This window comes from Aythya marila (genome assembly GCF_965140915.1).
Source record: "Aythya marila genome assembly, chromosome: 6".
Taxonomy (NCBI): Eukaryota; Metazoa; Chordata; class Aves; order Anseriformes; family Anatidae; genus Aythya; species Aythya marila.
Genome location: NC_139047.1, coordinates 11057763 through 11077094, shown reverse-complemented (window position 1 = coordinate 11077094; position 19332 = coordinate 11057763). Strand labels below are relative to the sequence as shown.

Here is a 19332-nt window from a genome sequence, read left to right as displayed (position 1 = left end):
CAGCTGGGGTCTCAGGGCTTGCAAATAGGTGTCATGAGGCTGAGGAGATGAGGAGCAGCTGCTGGCATGGGGCTGGAGATGAATTATGGATGTGCTGGCCTCCTTGGAGAGCTCGTGGTGGGCTGCAGGGCACCTCCCACTGCAGAGATGATGGCTTTTGCTCAGCAGACCTCGCAAAAACACAGCATGGGATGACTTTGGGTAGCAGACACCATGGTGATGTCCCTCTGTCCCATCAGGGCACGTGGTGTCATCCGCAGCCTGATCCTTGGGAAGAAAGAGAGGAAAAGCAGAGCGAGGCAATACACTGTAAAAATACTGATTTTCCCAGCACGTCTCCATCAAACTCCAGGAATCTTACTGTACTGCCTCATTTTGTTATGGAAAAGCAGGTGCTGGGTAAGAGTGGGAATGCTTTAAGATCTAACATACAGAAAACCAAAACCAGCAGATTTGTAGATTGTAAATTTGTAGATTGAAAAGACAACACAAGGAAATATACATGTATAGATACACACATGTACATACACACACATACAGCTGCATGACCAATCTCATAGAAAACAGTATTTTCACTCAAATTTTGAGAAAAGCTCACATTTCAGACTCCTGTATATAACAGAAATGTCCCAGCCTAGAGGAAGCTGCTGGTCCTGCACAGTGCCTGGTCCGGGCATTCTTCTTAAGCCAGAATATCACACAGGAGGATAAAACAAAACAAGACTTGCAGTAATCTGTCATAACCACACACTTATACTTCTCAATCAAATTTCTAAGTTCATTTCAAAACAGTTTTTTTTTGGGAAAAAAAGAAAGAAAAACTTATTTTGTATACATACCACACAATAGTAAGAGCTTTTAGAGGTTTTATTGAAATAAAAGGGATTGAAAGTTACCATGAAACCAAAGCTGGACATACAGGAGGAGGGGAGGGATGATGCTTTGTCAGGTTTCTTAAAGAGTCGCATTGTTTCTGATCTTTTGAACAGTCGATTTGTCCAATGCCACAAGACATTACTTCAACTCTTTGGGAAGCCAGAAGCTAAGAGACTCTTTTTTCCTCCAGTGGAATGACAAAAATATCTGTCAACTCATGCTATATACATACATACGGGCTGTATTTCTTCTCTGTGGGAAAATATCACTCTATCAGTACTTAAAGTCAAGTATCATTACTTGATATGCAGGTATTTATTTTATTGATTTTTTTTTTTTACAGTAAGTCTGAAATCTTTTCCTTCGGTTAGTCAGCTCCACTACTTACCTGCAGTCTTTTTAGGCACAAATACAAGGTATGGCTTACAGGCCAGCCTGCTCCTGGCACTTGAGAATGAACAGAGAGGGTCAGACCCAGTCAGCCAGAAGAGAAACTGGTTATCAGCCAAGCTGGGCATGTCACACACAACACAGCAAAACCATCAGCCAGAGTGTCCTGTACAGGACACCTAATCTAGACCCTAACACGGGAATGCCTGGGACACACAGAAATCTGGCAAGGACCAGTGCAACACAGGAACACAAGCCAGCCCTCAGCTTTCTTTATGAAACAGGCAGCATCCATACAACACGGCCGCTGCCACAGGTGCCTGGCCAGGATGGCAGGAAATTTAACAGCACAGGGGGAAACCTTTCCCATCTCCCCAATCCTTGGCAAAGTGCAGGGTTTGCCACACGAACACCACATCCTAGGTGCCCCCAGGGGACGAGCACATGGAGCCTCTGCAGGGGCAGGGTGGTGGGAAGCCAGGACAGGACACACATGGTAGGGAGAAGGTTTGTTGTCCACAGCTGGAAGGCAGCTCCATCCCCAGTGAATGACCCCACTTTGCTGGGTCTGGTCCTGCTCTCCTAGAGATAGAAGTCACTGCTGGAGGCGTGGGGGTGATCTGGCAGCACTTCTGCACAAGGGCGCAGCTTGCAGGAGGGAGCAGGGCTGCCCTTGGGCACGTCTCCGGGGAGCCCCATCCGAGCACCGGACAAAACGCAGCTGCTGTCAGGCTACAAGAGGGAGGAAAGAGGGTGCTGAGGCACTTGGCAGGGTTTTACTGGCAGAGCTGTTAAAAAGCTACCTCAAGAATTCAGCAGAGTCTTGGTGGATCTTATCTGGGGACATTTAAGGCACCTGAAACCCCCTGACAGACCTCATCTCTGTGCCTGTAAGAGGGGACAGCAGATCAGCACCTGACACCACCACCCATCAAAGCTTATCAGAGCATGACTGGAATTATTCCTTACACAGAAAGGGCAACAAAACAAGCCACGTGGAAACCAGACCCACAGACCTTCTAAAGGGAAGAGCCCATGTTCTGATCCCTTGCTCTGCAACTCCTGGTGCAAAGAAAAGCCTCTGAAGTCTTTCTGGCCACACGCTGGCAGAGCAGGGCGATTCCTGCCTACCCAACAGGTGCCTTTCCTGTGCTAAGACCCCCAGGAAATCCCAGCACAGGAGCAGAGAGGCCCTTACCTGAGGTCTGGTGTCCTGTCTCAGCACAGAGGCGTGCACCCCACAGGAATTCCCGCGTGCCTCCAGCGTGCTGCTGATGCTGCCAAAGCGCTCTGCAGGTGGGCTCAGGAAAGGGTACTGGGGCATGGAGCGGACAGGGCTTGGCTGCTTTTCAGGAATAAGCTGGTATGAGGAAAGGGGGAAAAACCCCGAGTATGGAATCATCTCCTCCTGGGACTCCCCAGTGCCCAGGGTTTCCACGCTGCACAATCCATTTAGGTTAAAGTCCACTGCTGGTGTGCCAGGCCCAGGTGCTGGACCCAAGCAGCCCTGGTGCTGGGAGATCAAGTCTTGGCTGATGCCACAAAAATCAGGCTGAGCTGGGGCTGTCAGGAGCGGGGAGACGTAGTCCTGCCACGGGCTATTGCTGCTCATGGGAAGGGAGTGTGGAGAAGAGGGGGAACGGTGGCCACACAACCTGTCCATCAGCAAGTGCCGGCCAGCCTTGCATTTTGGCTGCCTTGTCGGTGCCCCACGCTCCTGGCACTGGCTGGGAAAGGAGAAGGTCTGGAGAATGTCCCCTTGGCTGGGATGCATGGCCAGGAAGCCACCCTCTGGCTGCTGAACCCCCTGTGGGTGCGGGGCTCCTAGGGGCGAGCCGGCAGCTTTGGCCCACGGGGTGCCCTCTGCCAAGTGGAGCAAGCGGAGCAGGCTCTCCTCCTTAGCGGGCCTCCACTGCAAGCCTCCAGACAGCTCCTTCCCTGCCTCTGATGGACTCAAGGGCAGTGGGGACAGCTGCCCTGGTGCCTCACGGAGGGGCTGATCCCACAGCGGAGCAGTGGCCTGGCCTGGGACAACGCCAGGCTGCTGTGTTTGCTGGGCCGGGTACGCAGCCGAGCCTCCAGGTGGGCTCGAGGTGGCACCTGGCAGGGGGCAGGCCTGGGGGTCTCCCTCGGGCTTGTTCACCAGCGTGGCATGGATGTAGGAGAGGATCTCGTTGTTGGTGAGGAAGTCGCTCAGGTTCGGGGTGTGGGCAGGGTCCATGTTGACCATCAGCATTTTCTCATCCAGCAGCAGGAGCTCCAGGTCTTCGGCGTTCAGCCCCAGGCTCTCCAGAGCACTGAAGAACTCGCTGTTGGAGCAGCTCTCGTCGCTGGTAATCGACAGAGAGTCCAGGGTGGCCAAGAGAGGGTCCTCCTGCTGCAAATCCACCAGCTCCTTTTTGAAGCTGTCTTCCCTTGAGGAAATCAGAGCGGTGTCCATGCTCTGGGCCTCTCCTTCTGCACCCAGCGAGGACATGTCCTCAAGGCGGCCCAAGAAACTGCTGCTGAACGAGTGGCTAGGTGCAGGAGATGGGTGAGATACATATGCTGCCTTGTCCTGCTGCAGCACGGCACCCAGCAAAGAACTGGGGACAATGCTGTCCTTCTGGGAGTGCCCTCCGTTGCTGTGGGAGGGCTTCTTGGACTTGCTGCTCCTCCCTTTGCTCTGGAAAGCATCCGAGAAGCCTGGGAGAGGGTAAGTGCTTTGGTACAAGAGTGCTTCTCCGGTAGCAAAGGTGAAGGGAAGATGCATGGACCGTTTTCGAAGGTGCTCTCCTCCTTCTTCATCTCTGCAGAGCAGGAAGAGGAGACCACGGTCTGTATGTGCACACACTCCGTAAACTGCTTCTGCAGTGCAGAATTGTGAATCCTGAAACCTAAAGCCCCTTTGCTACAACCAGCCCATGTCCAATGATGGGACACATGGTCCCGTGTGCACACACACAGGCATTTATATGCCAATGAATGTACACATTTAAATATATACATGCATAAAAGAAACACAAACATCTGTAGCAAAACCAACAGATGCTTAAAATGCAGAAGATAGTGGAGCCAGACAGAAGCCAAGCCTTTGCACCTCTCCTCTGTGCTGCGGACCCCGAGGACAGGGGTGCTGGGCTGCTGCCCTCCTGCAGGCACATAGGAGGTCCTTGCTGCTCCTGCACCCATGTCCCCACAGCAGCCACCAGGATCAGCCCAGGACACCAGAGCAGGGATATGAGCATTGCTCAGCGCTCTCCCCTTCTTGTGGGGGCCCTGCAGAGGGACACATGGCTGAAAGAGCATCAGAGCACTGCATCCTACGGCCGCTCTGTTAAAAGACAGAAGAAGCACGGACAAACAGAGCACCCTGCCCGGCACTCACATGAGGGGTCTCTGTGTGACGAGGATGTACTCGGGCTTGCCGTTCTTGTAGACAAGCCGCGCGTTGGCCTGCACCCACTTCCAGCGCTTGTCCTTGGTCAGCAGGCGGAACACCGTCAGGCCGCTCTCCCCCGTTCTCATCACTGCCGGGAGGAAGCACACATACAGGGGCCCATCAGCACGTCACCCGAGGCAGGGCTGCCTCCAGCTACGCTGCTGATTCCCACAGGGATAAGCAGCAGGGTCACAGCTGAGGGATGTCCTGGCTGGCACATGCAGGGGACACCACCCTGGCTAGATACACCTCACTGCTCACCACCCTGAGCTCCCTACAGAGTGACAAGAGCATCACAGCAAGGCGTAAAGCAAAGCGTCCTATGGGCCTGGCTTGACACAGTGCTAAAGGAGCTGCTCATAGTACCAACCTCAGAGGTGGGCACCAAGGGACCAGGGAAAAGGACTCTTACTTCTGACGTGGTTCTCGGCACAGTACAGCATGTCAGCAGCATGGACAAACTGGTAGCCCGTGCCACACATCCGTAGCTCTGCCTCGGTGTAGCCCAAAACAATCTTCCCCCTGCAGAAGAGGAAGAATGGACCCGGCTGAGAGGCAGAAATCACCAGGCACAACACAAACTAGCGTGCAGTAAGCATGCAGAATCACCCCTCGGCTCAGCTCTGCCACTTACTTAGCATCGCACGCCAAGGGGGTGAAGTCCAGCTTGTGCTTCGTCCTGAAGATCATGTTCTTGGTTCTGATCTCCAGGATGGATGGGGGCTGCAACGGGGTGGAGATGGCAAAAAGAGCAAGCTCAGGGGGGAGTGCAGACCCATCTTCAGACCTTTTGTTCTGCCCATGAAGGAATTTCAGCCTGCCTTGAAGGTTTAGAGCCTAGGAAGAGAAGAAAAGGTCGGTGCCACACAGAACTGGGTGAACTCAGTTCGGGTGGACCTCCGAACTGAGGAGATTCACATGTTCTGCATGGATCTCCCACAGCCCCAGCCAGGGTAACACCACAGGTCCCACCAACTGGTGCTCCTGGAGTGCTGTCCCTCGCAACTCCCCCACTCCCAGGTGAGTGCAGGCAGTACTCCCCTCTAAAATAAGACTGGGTTTTAGAGGGATGCTGCACCCAGCTCCCCAGGGCAGCAGCTCCCCACTCCTGGCCCGTGTGGGGAAAAAGCAATTTAGTTTAAGGTTTGGTACCTCTGAGAGGAGAGGAACATATCCCTCAGGAGGAGGTTGTACATACAGTTGAAATATAAGAAAAAAACACACAAAAAAACTCCTTCTTGAGGTAGGCAGATACTACACACAACAGAAAAGAGTACCAGGTCCTTCATGGCCAACTTTTAAGCTCCAACAGCAGCATGAAGCCCTTAGGGGGAGCCTGCTGCAGAGCAGCCCTGTACTCACCAGGAAGCCAGAGGAATTATCCAGGAGGCAGCGAAACCGGCACACGAAGCTCCTTTCCAGGAAGGAAGAGTTTTCTGGGGGCAGCTGCTCGGGCTTGTAGGCAGCAGCAGAAGAGCCAAGACTCTTCCTCCCTGCAGGAGATAAGAAGATAGGAGCTGAGAGAGGAGCCAGAGGCTGGTGGTGGTCACAGTCCCCAGGGGACTGAAGCATCTGCAGAGCACAGGGACAGAAGTCTCGGCAGAGCCACGGCGTGTTGGATGAGCCACAAGGACACAAACCCCATGCGGCTGGTTGCTGGTTCCACAGTGCAAAGAGGGAACAGAGCAGCTCGTGCTGGCCGTGCCTGCTTCCCAGCCTGCGCCTACCTTCAGGAGAGGGCTCCCCCTCGGGAGTGTGGGGCGGGCTGAGAGCCCAGTGGAGGTTGCGCCTGAATTCCTGCTGGTCCTCGCTGTGGATCAGCTCGAAGACGCTCTGGTGCATGACATCTGTCTAGAGGAAAAAGCAATGCGTGAGCGACGTGGTCTGCCCCCAGGTGCTGATTTTCACCTTGAAAGAGCCTGTCAGTTCCAAATCCTGCCCTGTTGGCCATATCCCACCCAGTTTCCCCAGTGCATCCCCTTTGCATGGTTTCCTTCAAAATCCTGGTGCTGAGTTACGAAGGCAAAGCTGCCACATCTCTACACTGTTCCCAAGAGCTCCAGGACTTGCTCCCTCTGCCTGGGTGGAGGGTTCTCACCTACCCAGCACAGGCTGGGGAAGTCCAGCTGTGTGCGAGCAACACCATGCCTATGGTAACTAAAGGCTTAACAGGAAGCCCGATTTCCTAATAAATTTAGCCCAGTTGCATCCAGGTTATTTGGGTGCTCAGATAATCACAAAGCATCACAGCCTTACAGGATTTACTGTGGGTCACCCAGGTGAGTGGGTGCCCAAAGGCAAACCGGGCAGGGAGCCCCAGGCATCCCCCACAGCAGAGCCTGGCTGGTGGAAAGCATCTCTGGGCTAACAGAGTTGCTTTGACACCTCCCCGTGACCACGTCTGACAACACAGGGTCCAAGTTCACAAGACCACTGCGAAAATCCCCACAGTTGCTCAGGCAGAGACACGAATGCAGAGGGGATGCTACGCTGAGCCAACACGGTGTTTACTGCCTTACGTGGCAAATGCTGCCTGCTGCACAATGTGGAGAGGAAGCAGGGCTGAGCAGTGGCCCTGGGGAGCTGTCCTTCCAAAGGAGATTGTGGTGCTTCTCATCTTCCCTGACCCTGCAGCGCTGGGATGGTGAGAAAGGGGAATTTTCTCTTCCTACTCACACAGCCCTGTGCGAATGCTCAACAAGCAAACAAGTCAGTTCCCAGCCTGTCTGCCCTGGAGGAATTACAGCCCTGACTGTAGCCTAGCCTCCGTGCACGCTCCCAGGAGCCTGCAGTCTCTCGGGCACCAGGAAACTTCACATTTTTAGAAGATAAGAAACTCCCCATTCCACTGAGATGAGGTTTTTCTTCCAGATGAGGCTTTACTAGTGTGCCTGCAAAGACCCTCTTCAGACACTTAACTCTCTCATCTCTCGAAGCAAGGACACTTCACATCTCCAATTCCCAAGCCACTGAACTCAAAGGGAGGGTACAGGGCTTCGTATATTGCAGGTCTCAGTCCCTGCTCCCCTCTGTGATGATTTTTGAGCCCCTAGAAAGAAGGGATGGTCTGGGGTGACGGTAACGGGTCAGGCCACCCAGCAGCCACAGACAAGGTCTTGCCTTCTTCCCTGTACATGCAACCCTCCAAAGACCCTGCAATCCCTACAGGGAACTTCAGGCTATTCTCTACTGCCAAGGGAATATCCACCCTGCAAACCCATCACTGCCAGCCAGCGGTGTTCCACCAACCTGATGAAATCCTAGGTAGTCCTGGATCGTGTGTGAGGAGTAAAATATCAGCCCTTCTGATGTTACCACCAGCACGAAGCCATTGAGTGCCTAGGAGAGAGAGGAGGTCTGCAGGTGTGTGCCACGCTCACATCACCCTCTTCTAGCAGGAGGGCACATTTTATTCTGCTCAGACACTGGTTGCCCCAAGCCCCGGCCCCTCCACTGCCCCAAGACAAAGCACAAAACAAAGCACAGAAGCCCTGGGAGAAGACGAAGCCTTTCCAACCGCATCTCCCTGCTGGGCCCAGCAGGAGCTGTGAGCGAAGGAACACCTCCAGGCCCTGCTCGGTAGCACAGCAGCCCTGGGCAGCACCAGCTGATCCTCTGCATTTCCTTCTCCCCCTTGCAGAAACACTCCGTGAGGGCAATAAGGAGGCAGGAGACTCCCGATCTCTGCTGCTCTGCCCCACCTGGAGCGATCCTGCTTTACCTAGCAGAGGTTGAGCCCACAGCTTATTCTCAGATTCCCTCCGTTCTGCCCCGCTCGGTTAAATCCTGCCAACTGGAGGCTGACTGGAGAGCAGTGGGATCCGTGCCAGCGGAGCTGTGCTCACTCAAAGCAGACAGTACCTTCTGCTGGGTTTCTCTGAGGTCACGTAGCTCTCTTCCATGCAGCTGCCCGAGCGTTCCCTAATCGGAACTGATGGAAAACTTTGCTTCCATCCTCACTCGGATTCAGATTTGGACGTTTATCCTCATCCTAAGCGAAGAGTGAATGCAGATCTGAGAACCAGTTGCAGAATGAATCCAGACACCATCGGGAACTGGTCCGTTCTAGTACTCTGGTGGAAAGAAGCCTTTTTGACAATCGGGGAATCAAAACAGCACTTCACATGGGCTGCATTTAAGGTTAACCTGCATCTGCCTGGCTGGCTCCCAGGTTTGCATCCCTGCTGGCCTCCCCAGATGCCAAAAAAGCCTGTGCATGTCCTCCACCCAAGGAGGCTGGAGGCGCTCGCTGAATGCTGTGGCCTGCTCATATAAAACAAATGCTCAGGCTCCTCTGCCCCTGCAGGCTTGAAGAACTAAGACCTCACCACAGAAAACAGCAAACACAGCCACCAACCCTAAGTTTCTGATGCATTTTTAATGCTACACTGCTTCGTGTGGTTTTGTTTTTGTTTTGTAACACATTTACAGTTCAGTGGCCCTTCTGTCCTCTCCTTGAGCTCCAGGACCGCAATGCCAACACCCAAGGGAGCACTGCATTCCCTGGCAGGAAGGGGCTGAGCCGGTCAGAGCCTCTGTCCGCCCCCAGAAAGGCTCATTCCTACCAGCCTCACAAACCTGGGTGGTAATTTGGGTGTTGCCCTGGCAGGAAGGGACCGGGGACAGCGTCCTTGACCCTTGGAGATCCGTGAGGACTACGAGGTGCAGAGGAGCTGCCCCACCATCCTTGGAGCTGTCCCAGTTGGTTGTTGCACAGCCAAAACCCTCCCTGTACCACTAACCTGGCTGCAGCCAGGGCAGCCAGCCCCGTCCTTCTTCCCTCGCTTCATCATGTACAGACATCAGGATTAATTAGGGTCTAGCGTGTCGGCCCAGCCAAGTCCGGCTATTGTTGCTGCCAATTCCTGCTTCATTGTCCAGGTCCGCGTTTCTCCCCCCTCCCCTTCCCTTTATCCCAGGCACAAACGCTCTCTCTATTTACTGGGGTTGATCTCAGTGTGTGGGAATCTGCTGCAGAGGTTAATTAGTGCTGCCAAGTGCACTTTAACCCTTTGAGCAGCTCTGGAGGCACTGTCCCACCGCGGTGGCAGCGAGCAAGGTCTTGCAGCGCCCCATCCTTCCTTGTCACACCACCCAACAGGCAGACTGAGCCTGCTGAAGGCCACCTTATGGACAAGAACAGACCAAAAACATAAGGCTGGAAAACCTCAGGAGCAGAGGGGGAGGAACAGGGTGGGCCACGAGATGAGAGAAAGGAATATCAGGCATCCAAGGTGGCAGACAGAGCAGATGTAGGTTTTTAACCTGGAGGAGTTTTTCCCCATGGCACGGAGGCAAATCCTGACCACGTGCCACATCCAGCATCCCACAGGAGAGCCCCTGCGAGACCCAAACCTGAAGCCAGAGCTTTCAGCCCCTCACTTGGTGCCTCTGCAAGGGCAGCCCCAAGCTCTGGGAGGGGTGTGGTGAGCAGGGCATCAACCCCTGGCCAGCCCCGCTGCGCGCGGTACAGCTACGTCCACAGCTCTGTGCTTTGACAGCAGAAACCCCTCAGGGTTTTGGTTATTAACCAGCATTTCTCTCACGAGGCACTGAGATCCTGGCTCCCCAGCAACCAGGCAAGACAGTAATTATAATTCCTGCTGAGTGAGCTTCTGGACAGGCGCCGGGGCTGCCCAGCTCCCAGAGCGAGACCTTCGGGCTTGGAGGGAGTGGAGGAGCTCCATGGGGGGGACAAACCCACTCATCCCCCTGAGCCAGATGGAGAAGCACAGACATGGGGTGCCTCCAGCATCTCCAAAGGAGCCAGCCATGTGCTTCTCACAGAGCTCCCGGGATGCTATGATGCACGGGCATGAGAATACCCTGAGCACAGCGGTCATCTGCTCCTATTGATGTTGTGCCTCTGCCTGAAAAACAGAGAAGCCTTCCACAACATTTCCTTCCCTGTTTTCACCACAGTTTGGAGAACATCCCCTGTTTGAAAACCTTTCTCAAGACGCCTTGCTGTGCTTGGCTCCTGTGTTACACCCACAGCCCATTCGCACACCACAGCAGAGGAGAAGAGCTGGCTGTCCTCACCCAGACATCCAGGGCTAAATGACAGAGCAGCCTGCTTTTTGGGAAAGCTCGAAGGAGCTGGGAAGGGGACGAGAGGAAAATGCCCTTGAAGGCATCTGCCAGGGGGAGGAGGCTGGAGAGCACCACTAACCTGCAGGAGCAGCTCGCCCTCCGGTACTGCCGCCGCTGCCGTGCCTGGAGCGGGGCTGCCGTCACAGTCTCCATCCCTCTCTGCTTCGTTGGCACCGTGGTTTTTCAGAGCAACTGCAGCAAAGCAGAGGGAAGGGATGTCAGTGCTGCAGTAACGCTCCCAGGTCACTGCCACCAGAGCCCGAAACACAGCCCTGGCCACAAACCTGGGCACTGCTGCCCAGGGAAGCTGTGAAGCTCTGCCAGCCCTTTGCTTCACCCCTTCAGAGCTGACTTCAACAGGACATTTCCCCCCACCCCTCCATAACCTCAAAATTCCTATTTTGTTTTAATCTTATTCCCAGATCTTTAACAACCCCCAAGTAAAGAGCAGTTAAAGCCAGAGATCTCCAAAACAGACGTGCATCAGCAGAACTGTGAGGTCCCGAGTCTGCCAGCATCCGCCTGCACCCCCGTACTGCAAGAGGACATGTTTAGTAAGCTCATGGGCTGGGAAAAACAATCTCTCATCGTTTGTCTTGTTAAGAAGGGTTTATGCAATCAATTTAAGACAAGCCATAGCTCACAGCAGAGCACAGCAAAACACACACACATACAAGAATAGAGACACCTCTCCCTGGAAGGCTGCGCCAGTGTCCTGGGCAGCACCTTCCAGCAGCCCCAGGAAGCAGAGCCACTTACCCTTCTGATCCCTGCGAGGAAGATGCAGGGATTATGAATAATTAAAGGTCTTCCTCCTCCCCTGCCAGCTCCCAGACAGCTGTGCTGGAGGTGCAGGATAAAAATAAACCTGGTTGATAAAAGAGTGACTGAAGGGTTGAAGAGGTCTGGTGTAATGACTTGATATTTGCCTTCAGAAGGAAGACTTGTGAGTAATGGACTCGGATCACAAGCACTGACTAAAAATACGCTTCACTATCAGCATCTGGGCTGCCCCTGAGCTTTGGGGCCAGAGTAGACAGCAGTTAAAATCAGAGGATGACACATCATCTCTGTGCCAACATCTGCCACCAAACCACATTTCCCACAAGGGTTTCCCCAACCTCCACCAAACAGCACGTTTTCCATCAAGCCACCCACAGAACCCCACGTAGACCTGCTCTTGGCCGTGGACATCGTGGGCAGGCCTCCTGCTTGGTGTCCCCAGGCTTCATCTCCCCACAAATAGCCCCGTGGGTCAGCAATTCAGCAGGGCTGTCGCGGCACATCAGGCTGATGGAGCGGAGAGCCACCGCCGCATCCTGCCGTGGCTCCCTCCCTGCTACCCTGGGCGAGCAGGGAAAGCTCATCCCCAGGGGAGCGCCTGCCTTCACGCCAGCTGCGTCCGGCGGGGAGACAGGACATGAGCTTCACCCTTACTGTATAACCCCAGAAAGGCCTTTGCAGGAAAGAAAAAAAGGGAGAGGAGCGGCTTTTTCTGAGGACATCTGGCATGGTGCCACTCCAGCCACTGGCATTGCCTTTGCTGCTGGCAGCTGGAGGAGGAAGGCGAGGAAAGGCACATTTTTCCTGCTATTTCTCCAAAGAACAAATACCTTCAGCCAGGACCTGCAGGCTGTTTTGCCACGAAAAGCCTTTTATTGTAGAAGAAGAAAAATCTCCCTTCCCACAGCAGGCTGGGCATTGCATTTCTACCACTTCTGCTCACAGCCCCACCACACCGCACACAACCTGGCAGGCTACCACCATCCCCAAGAGTGCTTTGGGCACCCCACAGCCCCCAGGGCTCCAGGAGCATCCCATAATGACCCTGCCAGGAAGAATGCTGATCCTCATGCAGAGCTGCCACCCCCAGGAGCAGTAGATTGGGAGCCAGGGGTCCCAGCCTTGGGAAGCTGCTTCACATGAGGCTGAAGGCACACCTTGCCACCTACCAGGTTTGCTGGTGAACTCCTGAACCTGCAAGGGCTTTGCGGACCTGAGGAATCTCTGCACCAACAAGCCGGTATTAACATTTTTGAGAGGATATCTCCCAGCCCCCTTCCCTTCTCTCCACGCAGGCGAAACCTTGAAGCGGGAACAGGATTTTGCATCAGCCACAGCCTGAGGAGGAAAGCAAGAAGCCTCTGAAACATAACCCAGGAGTTGGTACAGGAAAGGCAGAAGAGAACTCAACCACCTTGCAGCTCTTCAAAAGCAGCAATAGAGAGTGCTTTCCTAGTGCTGTTGGCATCATTTAAATAAGGCAAGAAAGCACCAAACCCACCTGCAAGCAATGGTAGGGACACCTGCATGCCAATTATTAGTTTCAGCTGATGTTGGGAGAAGGAGAGATGTCCTTTTAAATAAAATTGACTTCTAGCTGACTCTTTCCTTCTTCCTTTTGCCAATTCTCCAAATGTAGGATTTTTACTCATATAGAAGTAAAACCTCATCAGGATGTATTTCCCAATCTTCCTTTTATAGCCACCCGTCGAGAAGCTCACGGGCAGCACAACCCACAGCTCTGCTCACACACCCATGCATTAAATAACACCTCAACACTGTTTTCCTGCACTGGCTTGCAAAGAAGAAACAGAATATTGTAAGCTAAAAACAAAAAAAAAAAAAAAAAAAGAAAAGAAAAAGAGAGAGAGAGAGAAACAAAAGCTCTTGAGGTTCTGTGATTTTCCAGCAGAGATGGGAGTTATTATTACCAAGTGGTGAAAAGCTGGAGCACAGCTGTAGTGCCAAGCAGAGCACCGCTACCTGCCTCTCCAGCTTCTCTCATCGCTACCCTGTCAGCACGCCAAGTCTGATCAGTGCTCTCTGATTTAACACATGCATCTCACAACAAGCTTACACATCTCCGGCTACTTTGAGAAGCAAAGAACAGGAACATGCACTCAGTGAAGTGTATCCTGTTCTGGATTATTATTATTTATTTTTTTATGATTTGTCATGAACTGAGCTCTCCCTAGCCGATGCAAATTCCTCAGGCAAGGATGCCAAGCGACTTAGTGGCAATAGTGAGCTGCTCCCTTGATGTGGAGGGTTTGAAACAAGCTAGAAGGAAAGAGCATCAAGGAAATGGTGAGAGAAGCAGGCAGAGATTTGCTGACCCTGGGCAGCAGAGCCATCTCCTCCCCGGCTTGCTGACACATCACTTCATTTCTCCCCATTGTGCTTTGTGGAGCCCATTTTCTAGCAACTGGCAAATACTTTGCAAACTTCCCCTTGCTTATCCTTAATGTATACTGCAGTGCTACTTACTGTTTCATAATACCTGCAACAGCTCCCCACTGGCACCAATTTCATTAAATGGATTAATTATTTATCCCTTGTCTGAACGGTACAGACACAGCCAGTTCTGTGACAGCGCGTGGTGAATAATGAATACCCTGTTAAAAGATCTAATTGCACTTTTAAAAGCAAGGAGGCCTCAACTACACGTCCCTGTTGCATCACTGAAGGCACATGGGTCTCAAAGGGGGAAGCACAAGCGGAGGTTTAAACAAGGACAAAGAGGACAAATATGTGCCAGGCTTTCCCTTCTTCTTCCAGCACTTAGGAGGGTTTGAAACCTCCTAACGCAGGCAAGCCACAGTCCTCCAAGTGATGACAATCCTTGATGATAACCCACAAACTGTGACAGGAGAAGGGGGAATGGTTTTAAACTAAACAAGGGCAGGTTCAGATAAGATGCAAGGAAGAGATTTTTTTTCACAGTGAGGGTGGTGGGGCCCTGGAACAGGCTGCCCAGAGAAGCTGTGGGTGCCCCACCACCAGAGTGTTCACAACCAGTCTGGACGAGGCTTTGGGCAGCCTGGCCTGGTGAAAGATGTCCCTGCCCATGGCAGGGCATGGTGGTGAGATGATCTTTAATGTGCCTGTGAGCATAAAAACCATGCTGTGATTCCCTTCTGCGAGTTCAGGAGCTGGATTTGAAGCTAGGCTTCCAGCTGTTTCCAGCAGTGCTGACGGCTCTGCAGAACCTCTCTGCACCCCCTGTGGGCTCTCCACCACACGTGTCCCGTCCCAGGGACCACCAAGGACCTGCACCCCATGACCTGGCATTCCCCCCCAGCTCTCAGGGGGAGCACCAGGTCCTCCGGGTCCTTCCTGCGACACCCCTTGCCCCTGCCGCACCGCAGCCTCCTGGAGACATTCTCATGGGGCCCAGGGAAAAGGATTTGGCAAGGAAAACACACGGCGGGGAAACGGCCTACCTAAGGAAAGTCACAAGACTCTCCCAGCTCAAAGCGCCCCTGGAAGCCAGCTCGTTACCTAGCAGTCAAGGGAGCTGGGTGATCACAGGACTAGGCTTTATTTTTCTTACACCGTCCCCTAGGTTTTTGGGCTTCGGCTGCCCGCAGTAGGTGACTGAACCGCACGGGCGCTGGAGAGCCGACGAAGTGAACGGACAAGCACATGCGGGCTGCTCCTCTCTGAAGAGCTCACTGTTGATAACAGAGGCTTCAGAGGCACTGCTAATTACCCCCAGAGGACAAACGAGTGCTCTGGTGTGAGGGGTGTCAGCTCTTGTACCCCTGGCCAGCTGGGCTCACCACAGGACGAGGCACTGCAAGAAGCACGGTGTGGACGAGCCTCCCAGCACGCGGCAGACACATGCTGCAAGAGATCCTCCTCCAAACCAGGTCCCCGGCACATTTTGGGCTCTACCCCCTGGGCTTTCAAGCGGGCCAAGCAACACACAAGACCCCATGGCTGATCCCACAGGCTGGTGGCACGTGCTGGGCCCGCGGGGAGGGATTAGGGGGAGCCAGGCACCGCCGGGCCGAGCTGCCGGCATCGCGTGCGGGCCGAGGCTGTCCCGGAGCGGTGTGGCCAAGAGGGGACTGCATGGCCACACGTGGTGCCAGCAGCCGACTGGGGCTCCTTTCGGCAATATCTCCCCAAAGCAATGTTCAGGTAAAAGCACAGATGCTTCTTGCACGTGGTGTCTCTGCCAGCTGAACAGGTCGCTTCCACAGCAAAGTCACACAGTCCATCCTGACCAGTGCCATGCAAATGCACTTCAAATGTACTTCATGAGAGCCTATGAAACCAGCTCTGCATTTTGAACAATTTGTCACACGTCCAGAAGATGATTGGGAACCAGAAACAAAATGAGAGAGATTCCCCAGATTTTACCAGTGACCGTGATCCTGAATCCACCATCTGTTTTCTAGTCCCTTGAGCCCATATAAGCTTCCCCATATACCATCTACACACAGATCAATGTATCCAAATAAAACTAAAAAGTCACTGATTTTCAAATCGGTTGGGAGAAACAACAGCCTGGAGGCGAGAGCATTTCTGGCTTGCAATGAATTATTTAAGAAGGGGGCTGGAGAAATGGCAGCTGGCATAAACCTGCTGGGTGAATTGATTGATTCACCTATGGGACAGGCTGGTGGCTCTCCATAAACCAGAAGAGACCCCAAAACACCTGTGTTTCCTGATCTGATCTCACACTGGACTTGTCAGCACTCAGCAGCTAAAGCTTTTTCCTCGGGATCCCACTTTGCACTCCCAAGGATGCTGCACAGCTCTCAGGGCTCAGCACCGAGCAGACAGACAGACAGACCCCGGCTGTGCCAGCCCCCTTGAACTCTCTCCCCTGCCAGACAAAGGGAAAAAAATAAAACATAAAGGAGACCAAAACCAAAACAAACAAAGTCAAGGAAGGAAAAAGCAGCATATTTTGGATGCTGCAGAAGCCTTCCTAAGGTGAGTATTACTTCAGCTTCAGCACAGCACCTCAGAGAGTAGCATCACTCCAGCATTCACACCGAAGTGGACTAAAGTCACTTAAAATCACTTGATATTGTAGATGGGCTTGCCCAGAGTTGTTTTTAAAGATAAATTATTTAAATCAAAAGTCTTTAAAAAATAAGCAAAAAAAAAAAAACAAACAAAAAAGACTTTTTTTAAGCAGCAGAAGAGACTTACCTCATTGCTCAAGCACCATTTACATCAAAAAGGATGGGACTTTACCCCCTCGCTCTCACACCTGAATCACTGTGACCTGACTTAAACCAGAGATGCCCGTCCCATAGCTTCAGACACACTCACAGCTCAGCTGCTGAAGTCAAACCAACTGAGCTGGAGACACAGGGATGTCAGACCCCTGGGTGCATGGCCCTGGCCAGGGGTGACTCCTCACGGAGCAGGAGGAGCATCCTCCCCCAGGGTCACCCTGTGCTTTCCCTGTCCCAGCACAGTGTCCCTAGGGAGGAGGACAACCCCAAAGCACCCCACAACTTCTGGCACGATGCTTTGCAACAAGACCATCCATTTCGAAACCACTGTTTTAAGGAAATGCTCTGCCACCCCTCCATTTTATAAATTCTTCAGGCTTTTAAATCATTCATGTTTCAGGAGACCGGCAAGGCCCGCACTGCGCCACGGACCTCCACCCCGCGGCAGCCTGCGGTGCTTCTGCAGCCCCCAGGATCACCAGCACTGCCCTGCTGCCTCGGCCCCTCTGGAGGCACCCTCGCAGGCAGGATGAGCTCCTGGGGGTCCGAGGTGCCCCACTGGGCACCATGCAGAGGGGTCCGGGCAGTGCCTGCAGCCTTGCAGCACAGCTCCCTGCCAGGGCACGAGCAGCGCGCAGAATGCAGGCGATACGGTCAAACAAACAAATCGACCCGGTGCTGCAAGGCAAACAACTGCTCTCCCCGGCCATTAATTTTTCATTTCGCCTGCCTGCCAATCCTACAAGCGATGTTTCAAAGAGAATGGAAAAGGGGAGGAAAAAAAAGAAAAAAGAAAAAAAAAAAGAAAAAAAGACACTCAATATATTCAGTGATTTGGGGTTAAAAAAAAATGTTTCTGAGGTCACATGTGGTGTTTTAAGCCACTTGTATTTCAACAGGAAAATCCAGTGCTGCCCAAATACCCCTCCTGTGGGCTCCTACAAATTACAGTAACAGCCCAGTGGAATGCAGGAATGTCTTTAACACGGCGTATTTTAAAGGGTTCCCAAATAAACTGTAATCACATCACAGGTAATTCTTCATCGTCAGCACAGGGAGCATTCCTCCAGGCTATTGTAACGGGGGAAAATTGTCACTTGCGCTGAGAAACTTCCCAACTGTGCTGCCCAGCCTGTCGCTACCCTTGCGACTGTGCCTACCAGAGCCTGAGCCCGGGATCTCGCAGAAACCCTCCAGCCTAAACTTCAATTTTCTACTTCAGTGGAACCCACAAACAAAATCAACGTAATCTTTAGAGATCCCTCTAATTCCAAACACGCACTGGCTCCGCTTTTCCCGAAGCACGAGGCGTGCGCATCTCCTGGAGCCTTGCGGCTGACATTCTTGCCATGTCAGAGCAAGAAAATCCAGCGTTAGGGGGAAAAAAAAAAAAAAGGAAAGAAAATAAAAACGGGGAGAACGGAGGGCGTTGTGCAGCGCTGCTGCTTGGGGCTACCTGTAGGGCTGCTCACCTGCCCCGGGGTGGCTGCGGCTGGGGCAAAGTGACAAGAGCCGGCACAGACGCCCACGGGCCGCGGGGATGCTCCGGCCGGGCACTCACCGCTGAAGAAGCTCCTGGCTCGGAGGAAGCCGGCGCTGAGGCGCAGGACCGACAGCTTGTCCAGGCCGGCCACCACCTCTGCGGGGAAGGGCAGCAGCGCCGCCAGCCGCTCCAGCTCCCGGTTCAGCCGCTCCCGGTGCCGCTTGGACGGGTTGGACCTGCCGCCGTCGGCCGCCGCAGCCCGAGCCCTGCCGGCACAGCCACCCGCCCGTGTCACCGAGGGCACCGGCACCGCTCCCGGTCCCGATCCCGGTCCCATTCCCGGTCCCGGTCCCGTTCCCGGCCCCGACCCCAGCCCCGCTCCCCGCCCGCACTCACGCTCGGGGCGCCGGCTTCCGCCGCTTGCGCCCCGCGTACATGGCACGGCTCTGCCCGGCTCTGCCAAGCTCTGCCCAGCCCGGTTCGGCTCTGCCCAGCCCGGTTCGGCTCTGCCCGGCTCTGCCGTGCCCGGTTGGGCTCTGCCCGGCTCGGTCCTGCCCGGCTGTGCCGGCCCCGGAGCGCAGCGGGACCCGCGCGGCGCCCCCCGAGCGCGGCGCAACCCGGAGCGACCCCGGCGGGAGCGGCCCCGCCTCTGCCCGGGGAGGGGAGGGGAAGGGAAAAGGGGGGTCTGGGGGTAGGGAGGGGGTGAGGGAGGGGGTAAGGGGGTGCTCGGGGTCCGCGCAATCCCAAACGTGAGTGATCGCGTCCTGGGCTGCACCCACACGAGCGCAGGCAGCAGGGCGAGGGGAGGCCAGGAGGATGGGCAGAGGCTGGAGCACCTCTCCTGCAGAGCCAGGCTGAGGGAGCTGGGGGGGTCAGCATGGGGAGGAGAAGGCTCTGGGGAGACCTTGTAGTGGCCTTTCAGTGCTTAAAGGGGAGACAGGAGAGCTGGGGAGGGACCCTTTATTAAGGAATGTGGTGGCTAAACGGGGGAAACGGGGCAGGGAGCCCCCCACCAAATGCATGTGCTAGCACTTGTGTCAGCACCATGGGGGTGAGGGACCATCAGTATGACATCTGCACACCATAGC

General features: G+C 54.1%; 1 protein-coding gene across 1 annotated transcript; it reads right to left on the bottom strand.

The window, feature by feature from the left end:
* Nucleotides 1–1848: 1848 nt before the first annotated feature.
* Nucleotides 1849–18681, bottom strand: LOC309879484 (aryl hydrocarbon receptor-like; the record flags this gene model as incomplete). The annotated part of the gene is made up of 11 exons (XM_082763217.1): nt 1849–1998; nt 2465–4055; nt 4634–4775; nt 5100–5209; nt 5322–5524; nt 6050–6180; nt 6415–6538; nt 7937–8026; nt 10860–10972; nt 18323–18510; nt 18641–18681. The coding sequence occupies 11 exons, from the start codon at nt 18679–18681 to the stop codon at nt 1849–1851; spliced, it is 2883 nt and encodes a 960-aa protein (XP_082619343.1).
* Nucleotides 18682–19332: the final 651 nt, after the last annotated feature.